Source organism: Saccopteryx leptura, chromosome 3 (assembly GCF_036850995.1).
Source record: "Saccopteryx leptura isolate mSacLep1 chromosome 3, mSacLep1_pri_phased_curated, whole genome shotgun sequence".
NCBI lineage: Eukaryota > Metazoa > Chordata > Mammalia > Chiroptera > Emballonuridae > Saccopteryx > Saccopteryx leptura.
In genome coordinates, this window is record NC_089505.1 from 287,880,583 (window position 1) to 287,896,017 (window position 15,435).

Below are 15,435 nucleotides of genomic sequence, written 5' to 3' on the forward strand. Positions count from 1 at the left end.
AGTTTTCCCCTTCTTAGGGAAGAGACTCCTGCTGTGTGTAACTCCTAGAAATAATTTTTACAGACAGTGAGGAGTTTCTGAAACTGCTTCATTCCACATAATAAAAACCATCTGAGAAACATCCAAATCCCAATGGCTTAAAGAACAGAGCAACATTTTTTTCCAGCTTTACTAAGGTGTAACTGGACAATGGGCAACATTTTTCTTCCTTTCTTTCTTTTAAAGATTTTATTTACTAATTTTATGGGGGGGGGGGGCAAGAAGTATCAACTCATAGTTGCTTCAATATAGTTATTCATTGATTGCTTGTAAGATGTGCCTTGATTGGGCAAGCCCAGGGTTTCAAACCAGCGAACTCAGCATTCCAAATCGATGTTTTATCCACTGCGCCACCACAGGCCAGGCAACATTTTTCATAGAAGTGTATAATAACTGGATACTGAGATATGTAACAGCCAGTTTGCTGTTTCCTGATACTTGGTTCAATGTTTTTATTCCATCTGATTCTCACAATTCTGACTGCCTTTATTACCTCTATTTAAATAGAGACAGGAAAACTGAAGCTTGCAGAAATGAAATAAATTGAGGCAGAAGAGAAAATTAATAAAGAACCAAAACTTGAACATGGGTCTGTCTGACCTCCAAACTCATGCCATTAACACTCCATCCTTAAAAAAATGCTTTTGTACATCATTCCTTTACCAACAAAAACAAAAATCAGCATAAGAGAACTAGATCCCACAAAGCTTTCAACAGAAAACATACCTGCAGCATAAGCTGGTGGTTTCTTCCGAATACGACGAGCCTGGGATTTGGGATTAGGCTGAGTTTTAGGCCGTTGCTTCCTCCCTGGCGTAAAACAGAAACTTGAAGCTCAAAATATCACCTTTACCAACCCCTCTCCAGTACTAAAATCTCTTTCCTTCTCTTCTCAACACCCTGTGCCCCAGTCCCTTAGCCCAGTGGTCCCCAACCTTTTTTGGGCCACGGACCGGTTTAATATCAGAAAATATTTTCACAGACCAGTCTTTAGGGTGGGACAGATAAATGTATCACGTGACCGAGACAAGCGTCAAGAGTGAGTCTTAGCCTGACCTGTGGTGGCGCAGTGGATAAAGCGTCAACCTGGAAATGCTGAGGTTGCCAGTTCAAAACCCTGGGCTTGCCTGGTCAAGGCACATATGGGAGTTGATGCTTCCAGCTCCTCCCCCCTTCTCTCTCTCTCCCCTCTCTATAATGTATAAATAAAATCTTTAAAAAAAAAAAGAGTGAGTCTTAGACGGATGTAACAGAGGGAATCTGGTCATTTTTTAAAAATAAAACATCATTCAGACTTAAATATAAATAAAATGGAAATAATGTAAGTTATTTATTCTTTCTCTGCGGACCAGTACCAAATGGCCCACAGACCAGTACCGGTCCGCGGCCCGGGGGTTGGGGACCACTGCCTTAACCAACTGACTCCCTTAAATCATGCCAGAAGGGTGAAATAAGGCAGGATGGAGGCCACACCTTGCCAAAAATTTCAAAGGGTTCAAAAATGCTTCAAGGGCCAAACCCTAAGATCTCTCTCCCTCAAAGAATAAAGCCTAGGCACCTGGGGAAAAAGAGTTAGCAAAGTTACTCCCTTACCATACAGCTTATGCTTCTTCTGAGGAAATTCTCGATAATCTTCATCTTCTTCCTGCCTGGGCTTCCTTTTCCCTTTGGTTGATACCCCCCCTGACCCTGAAATACCATATAAAAACAGAAAAAAAAAAACCCTGTGTGGTATACAAGTGAACATCTGGGCCTGCCTTCAAAACTTCACTCACAAGACCATGAAAGGGAAAGATCACCAGCAAGTATAGGCCTCACAGAAGTGTTTGTGACATTGTTAGGGAAGTTGGTATAACTTTTTATTAACTGACTCAACCACCCCTTTTCCTTTTATATTGTTCTCTATCACAAGTGATCAATAGTTCCCTATGAAAAATAAAAGCCCTCAGGTAGTATGCTTTGTTTCATCTTGATTTGAGGCTAACACTGATGCAGAATTGTTCAAAATAAAGGGCTACTAAGGACCCTTGAGACTATGACCACCAAGAAAGTTTTACTCAGAATAACCCTTACACCAGCCCCTAAACCCTCAACAGAGGATCAAATTAGAACAAGGGGAAAGAAGTTCAAAGCATGAAGAGGAAAGGCTGATATAACCTAAGAATAAGATCAGCAGAAATGGACTCTGTAAAATGGAGGAAGCATTCACAAAGCTAACAATATGTGATAGCCTAACACCTTAAAACAATCAATTACTAATGAGAGAAACACATATGTGGTACTTATACGTTAAGAGCCACTTACAAACAGCTACATCAAAATATAACTTTACAGAGTGCTCTGTCTTTGGAACAAGACAATTAGAATGGTACCTTCAACATGGGGAGTAGCAGCTGGCTTGATCCTTCTCATCTTCATACAGTAGGTAGATTTTCGGAAGGATGCTGGAAAATCACTTGCTAGTTCACATGAAGAGGCAGATGATGAGTCGCTTAAGGAATCATCATCGTGAGGGACAGTGTACTGGAAACTGTTGTCCTTTATGGAGCACTTGGTCCTGCTAATTATATGACACAAAGATATATACCACAAAGGAGGGTGTGGAATAAAGTTCCTATTAATTATTTTGTATCATAAGAAAATAACCTACTTGGTTACCTTTGCAAAACAAATAAGTCTAATAATAAAAACAGAATTTAGATTATAATCTTCTCTAACACAGTGGTTCTCAAAGTGTGCGCCCTAGAAGATTTCCAGGTGCGCCCTATGGTATTCCAGAGAAATATGTGCCTGATAAGGACCAAAAAATCAACAGGGTTTTTGGAGTTTAGATTTTTGGGGGACAGAGGTGTGGGGAATTGGCTATAAGCTGACAGTCTGCCCAACTCCCCATCTCATTGGTCTGCTTAGGTTGCAAAAGGCTGTTAAACTGTGGTGCTGGATTGTTTACACTACCCCTCATGTTTCCCGGAAAGACTGGAGGCAAGTTTCTTCTATCCTTTGTTTGGTGTAAAGTTAAGATGATATATATGGTGGGGGTTTTCTGCACTTGGTAAAATTTTTGGGTTGCCTAGGAAACGTGATCAGAGACCATTGATTTGCTAATGGCCTCACTTTGCCCTGTAAATAAAGCAAGATGTGGTGTTTGGGTGCACTCTGTTCTAGCCAGCAGCAATTACAGGGCCCTCCTGACCCTGTATTTTCTTAATTCCTCACCATTTCCACTTGGAACCTGGAATTACTAGCTGCGCTGGTTTGTGGCATATGCCCAGATATAAAAATAAATATAGTTACTCTATTACAGGGGTCAGGAACCTGTTCGGCTGAGAGAGCCATGAACACCACGTATTTTAAAATGTAATTCCGTGAGAGCCATACAACGACCCGTGTACGTTACACATTATTCAATAAAAATTTGGCGTTGTCCCGGAGGACAGCTGTGATTGGCTCCAGCCACCCGCAATCATGAATATGAGCAGTAGGAAATGAGTGGATTGTAATACATGAGAATGTTTTATATTTTTAACGTTATTATTTTTTTATTAAAGATTTGTCTGTGAGCCATCAAAAGAGCCACATCTGGCTCACGAGCCATAGGTTCCCGACCCCTGCTCTATTATGCCATTTCATTACGGAAATACCGCTTTTTGTTAACACATCATTATTATATTTATTATTAACACATCAATATATTATTTTTAGATAAATACATCCAAATAAAATGGATAGATTTCTCAAAAAGAAGCGTGATATTGAAGAATCTGATTCTGGAAGGGAGCAAAAGCTAAGTGTAAATAAAATAGGACTTGAAGGCTGAAGGGCAGAATTTAATTTATAGCATTTTCCATCACTTAACACTGAACAATACGATTGGATTAGAAATCCATTCATGGAAGCTTCAAGTGATTTTGGTTTAATATTAACAGAAGAAGAACTGGCAGCTATATCCACTAATCGTGGGTTGATAATTAAACATAAGGAATTGTCTCTTGAAGCCTTTTGGATTTCTATAAAATAAGAATATGTGGCAATATTTTAAAAGCTTTGAATATTTTACTACAATTTTCAACATCCTATTTATGTGAATTAGGATTTTCTATCCTCAACACAATTAAGAGTAAAAAGCGAGGAATTCTTCAATGTATTGACGAGGAAATGAGAGTTTGCCTTTCAAATATATGCCTAAACATTGAAGAAATCACTAGGACACATCAGGCTCATGTTTCTCATAAACACAAGAATAAAAAAACTTAAGACATTCTTGCCGGGACCTGTAGAATTTACTAAATCTTACTAAGAATGTATCTATGTATATAAGGTCTACCGGAAAGTTCTGTCCATTTTTGGAATAAAACAAAATACAAATTTTTCTTACTGTCAATAAATTTTATTAAATAATGTAATTGCCATTATTATTAATGATTTCTTGCCAGCGTGAGGGCAATTTGTATATCACATTTTTGAAAAATGTTTTATCTTTTGATGCAAAAAATTGAACCAGTATTTGTTTGATATCTTCTTCATTTTTGAATTTTTTGCCCTTCAAAAAATTTTGTAAGAGCCCTGGCCGTTTGGCTCAGCGGTAGAGCGTCGGCCTGGCGTGCAGGGGACCCGGGTTCGATTCCCGGCCAGGGCACATAGGAGAAGCGCCCATTTGCTTCTCCACCCCCACCCCCCTCCTTCCTCTCTGTCTCTCTCTTCCCCTCCCGCAGCCAAGGCTCCACTGGAGCAAAGACGGCCCGGGCGCTGGGGATGGCTCCTTGGCCTCTGCCCCAGGCGCTAGAGTGGCTCTGGTCGCGGCAGAGCGACACCCCGGAGGGGCAGAGCATCGCCCCCTGGTGGGCAGAGCGTCCCCCCTGGTGGGCATGCCGGGTGGATCCCGGTCGGGCGCATGCAGGAGTCTGTCTGACTGTCTCTCCCCGTTTCCAGCTTCAGAAAAATACAAAAAAAAAAAAAAAAAAAAATTTTTAAGGACAAAAACAAGTGATAGTCGGAGGGTGCTAAGTCCAGGGAATATGGTAGATGCGACAGACATGCTTCTGTAGCATTTCTCCCTTGTTGAAATTCGTAAAACTTACAGTGGCGTAAATGAACCTTATCAGTAGCCATGGGTACACTATCGCTTCACAAGACTAACGTGAATCAACTTTGTTTTAGTTAATTTGCTACATCAGTATGTATACATTAAGTGATAAAAATAGAGGCACACATGCACCAAATAAACATGTGCTTACGTGTCGAAACTTGTGATAGAAACGGACAGAAATTTCCAGTAGACCTTATATAAAAAGATAACTATTTTGTTGTTTTTTAATTTTTTAACCCCTCTTTTTTATGAATTCTAAAAAGTGTAACAAAAAATGTAACATAAATATGTTTTTAAATGTCAGAATAAATTTAATTTTGTCGTATTTATTTCATTTAATTACCATAAAAACATGCTTGGACTTTATTTTTTTTAATTTAATATTTGACTTAATTATTATAACATATTTCTCAGAAATTTGTATATAGTGTGCCTACAGTTATCTGTAGGATTTTAAATGTGTCCTGACTTCAAAAAGTTTGAGAACCACTGCTCTAACACAATATATACAACTAGTACTATATCATTATAATCAGAAAGAACAAGCTGTTCACATAATGAATACACTGTAGCCCAAGCAGGCATTCATTCCTTCCTAGAGTCAACCAAGATAAAAAGTAGACTAAGTACTAGGATGTTATATGGCCAGAAGATTCCTTGGATCTGTAACCATTATATGTCCAGGTCTCCCTATTTCTCTGACAGAGGGACGGTAACTACATAATATCCCTGAGAAGATAGAAGGAAAAGAACAGTTTGCAGGCCCTAGTCCAGAGGTCCCCAAACTTTTTACCCAGCGGGCCAGTTCACTGTCCCTCAGACCGTTGGAGGGCTGGACTATTAAAAAAACTATAAACAAATCCCTGTGCACACTGCACATATCTTATTTTAAAGTAAAAAAACAAAACGGGAACAAATAAAATATTTAAAATAAAGAACAAGTAAATTTAAATCAACAAACTGACCAGTATTTCAATGGTAACTATGCTCCTCTCACTGACCACCAATGAAAGAGGTGCCCCTTCCGGAAGTGCGGAGGGGCCCGGATAAATGGCCTCAGGGAGCTGCACGTGGCCAGTGGGCCGTAGTTTGGGGACCCCTGCCCTAGTCTGATCCACGTTCCTTCTCGCTTAGCCTCTTCCCTAAAACCTTATGTCAGAGGCATCCTATCCTATTTAGGCAACATGATACTTAGCTCCTACAGCTAAAGAAAAGCTGGCCACAGAAATCTGGGTATACAGTTAGATCGAAATTCCCAAATCCAAGACCAATCAGAATGTCAGTAACAAACATTACTGAGTAAGCACAAAGCATCTTCTAGGTGGCTCAGGATGTGGTAGAGTAACAGTTGTCCAAGTGTGAGGTCACTTTAGATTTATGGTTTAGAAAAGTCACTCTGAATGCCGTATGAAAGATGATGCATGAAGGAAAGGTGAGTGAAGAAGTGTTAACAGCTTATTGCAATCATATAGTAAGAGATGAGGACAGCTTGAATTAAGGTTTTGTGGTAAGATAAGCTGACAGATTCAAGATATAAGAATTACACACATGGATAGAAGTCTTAGGAGCAGAAAACTGGAAGAAATGCAGGTGACTATTCTTAGGAAACTATGTAAGTAAAACATGGTAGATGCCTACTATGGAATACTAGGTAGTTGTTAGAAGCAATGACCCAATCCTATAGAGACATGAGCATAACTAAAAAGCATACTATTGAATAAAAAGAGAAACAGAACAAGACTGTAGTACAATGTCAACTCAACAAATTAAATACAAATACACATGTAAACAGTACTGGTTATATTACAAGAATTCATAAATATGGGGTGGGCAAAAGGAGGTTTACAGTTGTTCATATGGAAAATAATACAATAATTAATAAATAATAACACAAGAATAAACTGTGTTTCATGTACTGTAAACCTGCTTTTGCCCACCCCTGTATTTAAGGGTGAATATCAAATTTGTTAACATGGTTGGTTCTGGAAGGAAGGGATGGAAATGAGAAAGAAAAAATAACAAGGATTGATGATGTCATTGTGCTACAAAAAGGGAAGAGTGACTTTCAGCTCTCTGCATATGAGGTCCAACATTACAAATTTAATACAAAGAAAGTCCTGGTTCGGGCATGGTGGCATAAGCCCACCACTCCTGCTGATTACAGCTAAAAACTCTGAACTCTGAAAAGTAAACAAAATCAGGTGGACTGTGGGGAAGAGTCAAAACTGAAAGCGACCCACATGGGGGTATGTTTACCAGCCCCCTCCCCTCACGTGGCTTTGAACAAGGGTGGCCCCTACTTACAGAGCAGCATAGGCAGCCTAAATTCCAAAAGACTCTACAGCTTTCTGGCTAGAGAAACCAGGAAAAGGGATCCCTATGGATTAGAATGTGGATTGTGAAGAAGAGATAGGCAAAGAAAGGATCCTATAATTTTGTGTATAAATCTACACAAGTCACAGCTTAGCCTGAGCTATAATACGTGTGGAGCGTGCTCAAACCAGTTTTAGCAAAGGTTTTGAAAAGTAAAATAAGATTTGAACAAATGCAGAAGTCTCAGATCAACCCCTGAGACAGATCCAAACCAAAATATCAAAAGCTTTGAGAGCGAAAACAAGAATTAAAACACCCAAAAAAGTCTCAGACTAACCTGTATGCTATTTGTGTACAAAACAGACCTAAAACATCATAGCAAAGACTCAAAAAATGGAACTGAGGCCCTGGCCGGTTTGGCTCAGTGGTAGAGCGTCGGCCTGGCGTGCGGAAGTCCCGGGTTCGATTCCCGGCCAGGGCACACAGGAGAAGCACCCATCTGCTTCTCCACCCCTCCCCCTCTCCTTCCTATCTGTCTCTCTCTTCCCCGAGGTTCCATTGGAGCAAAGATGGCCGGGGCGCTGGGGATGACTCCTTGGCCTCTGCCCCAGGCACTAGAATGGCTCTGGTCGCAACAGAGCGAGGCCCCGGAGGGACAAAGCATCGCCCCCTGGTGGGCAGAGCGTCGTGCCGGGTGGATCCTGGTAGGGCACATGCGGGAGTCTGTCTGACTGTCTCTCCCCGTTTCCAGCTTCAGGAAAAAAAAAAAAAAAAATGGAACTGATATTGAACCAGTGCTCTCAGGAGCAAAATAAAACTTATTGTCTAAACTTAAACAGGTTACCTGCTAAAATAAAAACATTAACATTTTCCAGAAGATTCTAAAAAGACCCAGAATCTACATATATAATATTCACAATCTTGAGAATAAATTCCAAAATTATGCAATACACAAAAAAAACAGAAAACGTGAGCAACTCTCAAAGAAACAGATGATAGAGAGATGTCAACCCCAACATAATCCAGATGTTGGAACTCTCATAGACTTTAAAGCAGCTATTATAACTATGGCCCATGAAATAAAAGAAAACACATTTGAAATAAAGGGAAAGGTAGGACCTATCATCAAAAAAATAGAAACCAGCCTGACCTGTGGTGGCGTAGTGGGTAAAGTGTCAACCTGGAAATGCTGAGGTTGCCGGTTCAAAACCCTGGGCTTGCCTGGTCAAGGCACATATGGGAGTTGATGCTTCTTGCTCCTCCCCCTTCTCTCTCTCTCTCTCTCTCTCCCCCCTCTCTATAATAAATAAATAAAATCTTAAAAAAAAATAGAAACCATAAAAATGAACCAAATAAAATTTTAGAACTGTATCTCAAATAAATATTCATTGTATAGGCTCAGTAATAGAACAGAGATGACAGAGGAAAGAGTCTGAGAACTTAATGAGAAATTACCTAATCTGAATAAGAGAAAAAAAGATTGAAAACCAATCAAAAGAGCCCCAACATCCTATGGGTCAATATCTAAAGATCTAATTTAAGTGTAGTTGTAATCCCAGAATAAAAGGAAAAAAAAGACTGAACCAAAAAATATATTTCAAAAATATAATTGTGGGAAATACCCCAATTTAATGAAATACATAAATTTATAGGTTCAAGGAGCTCCATAAACGCTCAATAGGATAAACTTAAAGAAAACACACCTAGAGCTTTCAGCTTGGAGAACACCTGGAGATTTCAGGAGGGAGAATCATTCAGAGAGCATGAGAGCTCTGTGCCCCCTTCTCACACACCTTGCCTTATGCAACTCTCCCGTCTGACTATTCCTGAGTTATACTTTTATAACAAACTGGTAATCTAGTGTATAATAAAAAAAATAAAGAAAACACACCTAGCCACATCTAATAACACTGTTCAAAATCGAAGATTATAAAAGGCTCTGGCTTGACCAGGCAGTGCAGTGGATAGAGTGTTGACCTGGGACGATGAGGACCCAGGTTTGAAACCCCGAGGTCACCGGCTTGAGCATGGGCTCACCAGATTGAACTCAGGCTCATCCAGCTTGAACACAGGCTCACCAGCTTGAGCACAGGGTCACCGGCTTGAGCATGGGATCATAGACATGACCCCATGGTCAATGGCTTGAGCCCAAAAGGTTGCTGGCCTGAAACCCAAGGTCACTGGCTTGAACTCAAGCAAGGGGTCACTGGCTCGGCCGGAGTCCCCTGGTCAAGGCACGTATGAGAAGCAGTCAATGAACAACTAAGGTGCCCCAACCATGAGTTGATGCTTCTCATCTCTCTCCGTTCCTATCTGTCCCTCTCTCACTAGCTAAAAAAATTAAAATAAAATAAAAAAACAATAAAAATGCACATATCAAAATTTGTAGAATGCAACTAAAGCAGTACTTAGAAGAAAATTTAAAGCTCTAAATGCTTGTATTAGAAAAGAAGATCTAAATGCTTATAGTACACTGCTCACAAAAATTAGGGGATATTTTATAGCTTCATATTCATTTTGAAATATCCCCTAATTTTTGTGAGCAGTATATTAGAAAATCAGTGACATAAGATTTCCTCTTAAGAAACCTTAAAAAGACCCTGGCCGGTTAGCTCAGTGGTAGAGCGTTGGCCTGGCGTGCAGAAGTCCCGGGTTCGATTCCCGACCAGGGCACACAGGAGAGGCGCCCATCTGCTTCTCCACCCCTCCCCCTCTCCTTCCTCTCTGTCTCTCTCTTCCCCTCCTGCAGCCGAGGCTCCATTGGGGCAAAGATGGCCCGGGCGCTGGGGATGGCTCCTTGGCCTCTGCCCCAGGCGCTAAAGTGGCTTTGGTAGCGGCAGAGCGATGCCCCGGAGGGGCAGAGCATCGCCCCCTGGTGGGCAGAGGTTGCCCCCTGCTGGGCGTGCTGGGTGGATCCCGGTCAGGCGCATGCGGGAGTCCATCTGACTGTCTCTCCCCATTTCTAGCTTCAGAAAAATACAAAAAAAAAACAAAAAAACAAAAAAAAAAACCTTAAAAAGAGCAAAGTAAATAGAAGGAAAAACACAGTAAAGAGGAGAAATTCATCAATTAGAAAACAAACAATAGAGAAAATCTGGTTCTCTGAAAAGATAACAAAATTTGACAACCCTATAGCAAGACTAATCAGGAAAAAAAAAAGATACCACAAATAACAAATGTCAGGAATAAAAGAGGGGTTGCTACCATTGGTCACAGACATTAAAATACTGAAATAAGTATTTTATGACTAGGCGGTAGCACAGTGGATAGAGCATTAGACTAGGACACGGAGGACCCAGGTTCAAAATCCCAAGGTCTCTGGCTTGAGCGCAAGGGCAAGGCTCACCCGCTTGAGCGCGGGAGTCACTGGCTTAAGTATGGGATCACAGACATGATTCCATGGTCGCTGGCTTGAACAAGGGGTCACTCACTGTGCTGGAGCCCCCAGTCAAGGCACATACAAACAACTAAGGAGTTGCAACGAAGAATTGATGCTTCTCATCTCTCTCCCTTGCTGTCTGTTCCTATCTGTCCCTCTCTGTCTCAAAAAAGAAGATCTGAACAATTTCACTCCAATAAATTGACAAACTGAGAACAAATTTCTTAAAAAAATACAACTTACGAAAATTGACACAGAAACTGAAAAATCTGAAAAGCTCTATCTCTACTAATAAAATTGAATTTGTTATCAGAACCTCACAAAAAGAAATCTCCAGGCCCAGAAGGTGCTATTGCTAAATGCCACTGCAATAAGGTTTTATAAACGGAGGGGGGGGGGGGGGTGAGGGACCATAACAATCAAAAGAAAAAAAGTAAAATTGCCCTTTCTTGCAGATTAGATGTTTGTTTACAAAGAAAACCCCAGGGCCTGACCTGTGGTGGTGCAGTGGATAAAGCGTCAACCTGGAAATGCTGAGGTCGCCAGTTCAAAACCCTGGGCTTGCCTGGTCAAGGCACAAATGGGAGTTGATGCTTCCTGCTCCTCCCCCCCTTCTCTCTCTCTTCTCTCTCTCTCCTTTCTAAAATGAATTAAAAAAAATAAAATAAAATAAAAAATAAAAACTTATTTAAAAAAAAAAAAAGGAAGAAAACCCCACGGAGTATACAAAACAATCACTAGAACTAAAAATAAATTCAGCAAGAGGCAGGATACAAGGTTAACACATAAAAATTAATTGTATTCTTAGAAATTAGAAACAAGCAACTAAAAAATGAGTTCATAAAAATAATACCACTACAAAACATAAAAAACACATAAGATACCTAAGAACAATTCTAACAAAAGGCATCCAAGACTTTTTACAATGAAAACAACAACACAGTGGTGGCAGAAATTAAAGATCTAAATAAATGGGGAAATACAGCATAATCATAAATCAGAAAACTCAATATTGTTAAAATGGCAGTTCTCCCCAAGTTGATCTACATATTCAGAATAATACCAATCAATACTCCAGCATGTTTCTTTTTAGATGTTGACTAGTTCTACAATATACATAAAAATGCAAAGAACCTGGAGTAGCCAAAACAATTTTTAAAAAGAACAACAAAGTTACCTAATTTCAAGACTTATTCTAATGCTACAGTATCAAGACAATTTAGTATTGGCAAAAAAAGAGATATATACATCAGTGGGACAGCATGAGAGGTCAGAAACACAAACACATTTGTATGTTAAACTGATTTTTGACAAAGGTGCCAAGGCAATTGAACCCGGAAAGTCTTTTCAACAACCGGATATATACAACTGAAAAGAAATTAACATTGACCCTTAAGACACACACAAAACTTAAAAGAGCCACAGACCTAAATGTAAAAGCTATTGCACTTCTAGAGGAAACTAAACAGTAGAAAGTCACTTAGGAATGGCAAAGTTTTCTTAAATACGAAAAGCATGAAACATAAAAAGAAAAAAAGAAAAAGTTTATAACTTTTAATGATAAATTTAAAACTTCTGCTCTTCAAAAGACAAAATCAAGCAAACAAAATGCAAACCACGGAACGGAAGGAAGTATTCAAGACACATCTATTAGACAACGGAACTGTATTCAGAATATATTTTTTAAAAAATACTACAATTCAGCCTGACCAGGCGGTGGCGCAGTGGATAGAGCGTCGGACTGGGATGCCTAGGAACCAGGTTCGAGACCCTGAGGTCGCCAGCTTGGGCGCGGGCTCATTTGCTTTGAACACAGCTCACCAGCTTCTCAAGTTCACTGGCTGGAGCAGGGGGTTGTTACTCGGTCTGCTGTAGCCCCACGGTCGGGTACATATGAGAAAGCAATCAGTGAACAACTAAAGTGCCACAACAAAGAATTGATGCTTCTCATCTCTCTCCGTTTCTATCTATCCCTCTCTCTGATTCTCTGTCTCTCAAAAAACAAAACAAAACAAAAAAACCTACAATTCAGGCCCTGTCCGATTAGCTCAGCAGCAGAGCATCAGCCCGGCGTATGGAAGTCCCGGGTTCTATTCCCCGCCAGGGCACACTGGAGAAGTGCCCATCTGCTTCTCCACCCGTACCCTTCCCCCTCTCCTTCCTCTCTGTATCTACAAAGAACTGTTTTTAAATGGGCAAAAGATATGAACAGACACTTGACAAAAGAGAACATATGAATGGCCAGTTCGCTTATGAACAGATATTCTACATCATCATTCATCAAGAAAATGCAAATTAAAATCACAATGACAAAGCTGAAGGAATTCATTACCACCAACCCAGTATTCCAAGAAATGTTAGATTAAATGCTCCAGACAAACGACATAGGGTGGCTAAATGAATAAAAAAAAACCAAGACCCTTATATACATATGCTAACTATAGGGGACTCACTTCCAATTCAAAGACACACACAGAGTGAAAGTAAAGGTATGGAAAAAGGTATTTCATGAAAATGGCAACAAACAAAAAACAAGCTGGGGTAGCAATACTTATACCAGACAAAAATAGACTTTAAAACAAAGCCAATAGGTTTGCTCAGTGATAGAGAATCCCCCAGTGTGTAGATGTACTGGGTTTGATTCTCATCAGGGCATACAGGAGAAGCGACCATCTGCTTCTCCACCCTTCCCCCTTCTCTCTTTCTTTCTTTCTCTCTCTCTCTCTCTCTCTCTCTCTCTCTTCATTCATGGGCGCTTCTCCTGTGTGCCCTTGCCCTCTGGCTAACTGCATTATTCCTTTACTCTCAAGTCTGACTTGCTCTGGCAACTCTCTCTTCTAAACTATCACTCCCCCTCCACAAAGGCTATGTTAAACTTCAGTTTGAAAATACTGTATTGTGTTGATCTACTAGTCTATCTCCCCATTTAGACTGTTGTGTTTTTCATGTCTGTATATCTAACCTACTACACAGATGGAACAACAGAGATTTAGTAAACGTTATCTGACTGAATCCCTTCCAATGAGTCTCTAGTTAACAATCTTTTTACATTAACAAACATGGAAAAGCTTAGCACATTCAATATACAAAATAACACAACAGCCTCGCAGCCAAGTAGTTTGAAAATACAAGGATTTCTTAGCCATTTTTATTCGTCTTTCCCATGTTCATCAATGTATCCACGAGTACATACATTCCATTTTCATTATAATTTGTATTTTTTTTGTTTTCTGGTTTTTTTGCAAGCTAAATTTTCTCTAGGTTTAGACCCACACTGCCAATCAGGTAGACATTGGTTACAGGTGGCTGTTTAAATTTAAGTGAATTAAAATTAAATACAATTCAAAATTCAGTTTTTCACACTAGCCACATTTCAAGCGCTCAAAAGCCATCAGTGGCTAGTAGCTACAGTACTGAATAGTGCGGATACAGAGAATTTTCATCATCACAGATTGTTCTAAAGGACAACGCTGGAAACAAAATTATAAATGGACCTCAGAAAACCTCACTTACTTCTTAGCTCCCACGATCCTCGTGCTCCTCTGCTGCTCAAAGGATGTGGGTCCCGTAGTCTAGCAAACGCAAGCATATGAGTGAATGCTACAGACCTCTGAACCTTCACCACAAAAGATGAATCCCCCTGTACCCAGAAGAAATGAAGCTCTGCCGGGGCAACTACCTCAAACGGAAGGAAGCGGGGCTTTTTAGGAAGAGTGTGCCGTCCTATCTTCCTACAGAGTCAACGCAGGTGACAACACCTGAACCTTCATCTCCCCTATTCTCAAAGCCCTGTATGGATAGAGGCTCTAAAGGGAGGAAAAAGAAAGGACAATGGATATGGGAAGCACTGGAGATACAAAAGGAATAGAAAATAATGACAATAATGGCAATCTAGCGACGAACTGAGTCCAAGGAGGTGGAAGAAAGGCAGCGGAAAGTGGGGGAGAGAGAGAGAGAGGCAGGTAGATTTGACCTATAAGGGTGGGGCCTACGATGGGCTCTGATAAAACCAACTCTGAGGTTGGGACAAAAGCGAGGACCGCGTGTTGCGAACTCGACAGCGCTACTTCTGAAGCTTAACGGTCAAACCGAGAAACTCACAGCGGGTACTGCGGCGAGTCTGGAAGACATCACTCCCTCTCCACGCCTAACAAATTCACCCAAGGGCTCCGGCCAGACCAACGCCACTTCCGCTCTCGTCCCTCTCCCGGATGTGGAGTCTGCGCCGCGGAGCCCCGTTCTGAACGTCTACTTCCGCCTAGTGGCTTCTGAGGGGCTGCGGCCCGCAGCGAGTCACGTGACGAGCCACCCATCGAGTCCTCTGAGGCCCCGCCCCCGGGTTGTGTGGTGGGACCCAGAGGACTGACTGGGGGTGAGCTTTAACCTGGCCTCAGGATCTCCTCCCTCTCCGTTAATGTCCCTCCAACCTCCATTCTCCACCCAGTGCGACGAGTGGTCTTTCCAGAAGCACAAGGAAATCAATTATTGCCCTTTTATTTATCTTAGAGAATGTGCAGGTTGGGACAACCTTCCAAGCTCCCCAGGTTGAGAGGCATAAGCTGTTTCATTGCTGAGGATGCAGGAACCGGAGGCCGTGGCTGAGCAGGAAAGAAGCCAG

General features: G+C 41.0%; 1 protein-coding gene across 5 annotated transcripts in view; it reads right to left on the minus strand.

The window, feature by feature from the left end:
* ZNF512 (zinc finger protein 512) overlaps positions 1-15,073 on the minus strand; it is a 31,580-nt gene extending 16,507 nt beyond the window's left edge. The window contains exons 1-5 of one of the 5 annotated variants that reach the window (XM_066378630.1): positions 14,919-15,073; positions 14,331-14,389; positions 2,412-2,596; positions 1,633-1,728; positions 766-849 (exon numbers count right to left, since the gene is read on the minus strand). In XM_066378630.1, coding sequence (XP_066234727.1) covers positions 766-849; positions 1,633-1,728; positions 2,412-2,596; positions 14,331-14,389; positions 14,919-14,948 — 454 coding nt within the window. In that variant the 5' untranslated portion in view covers positions 14,949-15,073. Of the gene's footprint in view, positions 1-765; positions 850-1,632; positions 1,729-2,411; positions 2,600-14,330; positions 14,390-14,918 lie in introns of all 5 variants that reach the window. The other 4 variants (XM_066378629.1, XM_066378631.1, XM_066378632.1 and 1 more) reach the window with 4 other exon arrangements.
* Positions 15,074-15,435: the final 362 nt, after the last annotated feature.